This window comes from Phaethon lepturus, unplaced genomic scaffold, assembly GCF_000687285.1.
Source record: "Phaethon lepturus isolate BGI_N335 unplaced genomic scaffold, ASM68728v1 scaffold17092, whole genome shotgun sequence".
Taxonomy (NCBI): domain Eukaryota; kingdom Metazoa; phylum Chordata; class Aves; order Phaethontiformes; family Phaethontidae; genus Phaethon; species Phaethon lepturus.
This window is the reverse complement of record NW_010525816.1, coordinates 60,965-63,910: the sequence shown is the minus strand read 5'-3', so window position 1 is coordinate 63,910 and position 2,946 is coordinate 60,965. Positions and strand designations below refer to the sequence as shown.

Sequence of the window (2,946 nt, the reverse complement as noted above, 5' to 3'; positions counted from 1 at the left end):
GCTTTTGCCTTTCTAATTTTGTCCCTGCAAACTAGGTGTTTTTGTTCATGTTAACTAATCCATTATTCTCTTGTGGAGCAGTTACTAAGGTATAGAGAAACAACTTTACCTTGATTTTTAGAAATCATATTAACCAGATAAACATATACTTAAGGTCTATGAGGATTTGTGGCAATACCGTCATCTTTCACTTGACCCTCATGGGATGTTTCACAATGGGTGTTATTTTTTTAATGTTGGCACCTGATTCATGCAGCCCTCCTAATCTCACAGTATTTTATAAGAGAAAGAGCAGATTTAAACCTTAAGGGTTTCAGTAGTTACCAAATGTACTAAGTAATGCTGGACATATAACAAAGCAGCACACAGACCTCCCTCTGCCTGCCCTTGCTATGGATCTATTTTCCAAGAGGACGTTACATATTTATGATGTTAAACATTGTGAATTATACCGCAGAACTAATGCCAAGCTGTGACAATTCCCTTCAAATAATGTGACAAAAATGCTTAGCATGAATCTCTTATTTTTATCCAGAAATAGTCTTGGCAGCTGGAAAACATCAGACAAAAATTTGTGTCTCTCCTACTGTTCCCTCTCCAGAAGAATTTCACTGTAATGGCACCACTAATACTAATTGCGTTTCACCCCTGTGCTTTTAAATTAATCATAATCTCTGGTAATAAAATAGATTGCCTAAATATGTTTGGTTTCCCAGCAGCTGGTGCTAGAGGGGTTGCTTGGGGAATTTCTTGGGGAGACTCCAGTGGTGGGTGAAGGGACCAGGAGTGAGCCGAGATGGAGCCAGTATGGCCTCCAGAGCAGGCTGCGCTGGCCAAAAACGTGCCCAGGCAACATGGCCACAGATGCTCCGTGGTGTTCCTGTGGCTTGTTGGTCCTACTGGTCCTCTGCAAAAAAGCCAGAGTGGAATGTGCCAAGATGAATACCACTCTGAAATGGTAAGTTCAGCTATCTGAGGAAAAGTTCTTGGCAGCTCAGTTTTGCTGACATTAATCAAAGCAAGGAACTGGCTACTGCAGAAGAAAGCATGTATGTACTAGAATTACAAAAGGGGCAATATAAGACATTTTATCATCAGAAATAATTATTTTCCAGCAAGTCCATAGTTTGTTCTTTTGCCACATGTAACTGGTTTCCGCATTTTTCCAGCATCTTAGGCAAGAAACAAAATACTTAAAAGTGATGCTCATGAAGTATTTCTACATCTTTTGTTTCCCCTCAGTTCTGCTGATACTTTTTGGAAAGCCTTGGACTGAAAAGTTTGCTAGACCTGGTTAAAGTTAGTCAGAGTGGATTTAAATCTGCCACAATCTTATCTGCCACAACTAGACTCTCGTCTTTTGCATCCTGAAAGTATAATGCAAGCTTATTGAAGTCTGGGGAAAAATTATTTTCTGTCTTGTATACCGTTTAACTTGAATTTAAAATGTGAGATCATCAGAAGAGAGGCTGTTCTTCCATTAAAACCATCCTGTAAAGATTTTAGCTATCAGATTTTTATCACAATTTGGTGGGAGCAAGCACTTGGAATAAAGATTTTGCAGAATCCCTGTCATTTGACTGATTTCACCTCTGAGGAATCACAAGTTCCTCCAAATAAGTTGCTTCATCAATCAGTATAATTTTCTCTCTTTCCTCATTCATTCTTCAGTAACTGTTGCTTAAGGTGATAAATTCTTGTTGGGAAATATTCATCACTTTAGATTTCATCTGTCTAGTCTTCAGACATGCCGTGTAATGCCATAGATCTTCCCAAATGGTGAAATACTGGTCTTTTCCTAAAAAATGTTGAGTACCTTTCTACACAGTCATATATAAGTGAATTAATGACCTGCAATAAATCTTACCTGCACTCACTGTCATTTCTCTATCAGTAATAATAGAATCAGTTTCTAAGTCCTCACTGGATAATGCCAAAGATCACCTTGCATGCCCTCACAGCAAAGAGGGCCAAAGCACAAGATTATGATCTTCTGCTGAAAGTGCAGTCCCAAGCTCCCAGCCCATGGGCACACTGTTGGACAGCTGTGCAGAAGCTGGGGTTTTGGGAGGAATTCTACCAGTAGCTCTGGGCTGGGGGGAGGATAGAATCATAGAATCATAGAATTGTTTAGGTTGGAAAAAACCTTTAAGGTCATCAAATCCAACTCTTAACCTAGCACTGCCAAGTCCACCACTAAACCCATGTCCCTAAGCACCACATTTACACATCTTTTAAAGACCTTCAGGGATGGTGACTCCACCACCTCCCTGGGCAGCTTGTTCCAATGCTTGACAACCCTTTTGGTGAAGAAATTTTTCCTAATATCCAATCTAAACCTCCCCAGGTGCAACTTGCAGTAGTTTCCTCTTGTCCTGATGGCTTGGTATAACCTTTTTTCAGCAGCTAAGAACTGCTATAATTGAAAAGTATTTCACACAGAATCACAGAACCATTAAGGTTGGAAAAGGCCTTCAAGATCATCAAGTCCAACCATCAACCCAAACACCACCATGCCCACTAAACCATGTCCCAAAGTGCCACATCCACATGTTTTTTGAACACTTCCAGAGATGGCGACTCCACCACCTCCCTGGGCAGCCTGTTCCAATACCTGACCACTCGCTCAGTGAAGAAATTTTTCCTAATAACTAGTCTAAACCTCCCCTGGTGCAACTTGAGGCCTTTTCCTCTCGTCCTATCGCTAGTTACTTGGGAGAAGAGACCAACATCCACCTCGCCACAACCCCCTTTCAGGAAGTTGTAGAGAGCAATAAGGTCTCCCCTCAGCCTCCTCTTCTCCGGACTAAACAACCCCAGTTCCCTCAGCTGCTCCCCATAAGACTTGTGCTCCAGACCCCTCACCAGCTTCGTTGCCCTTCTCTGGACACGCTCCAGCACCTCAGCATCCTTCTTGTAGTGAGGGGCCCAAAACTGAACAACGAC

At 41.8% G+C, this 2,946-nt stretch overlaps 1 protein-coding gene across 1 annotated transcript in view; it reads left to right on the top strand.

Annotated features, from left to right (window-relative positions):
- Nucleotides 1-796: 796 nt before the first annotated feature.
- KCNB2 (potassium voltage-gated channel, Shab-related subfamily, member 2) overlaps nucleotides 797-2,946 on the top strand; it is a 43,302-nt gene continuing 41,152 nt past the window's right edge. Inside the window, exon 1 of the mRNA XM_010282879.1 lies at nucleotides 797-958. Coding sequence (XP_010281181.1) covers nucleotides 797-958 — 162 coding nt within the window. The remainder of the gene's footprint in view (nucleotides 959-2,946) is intronic.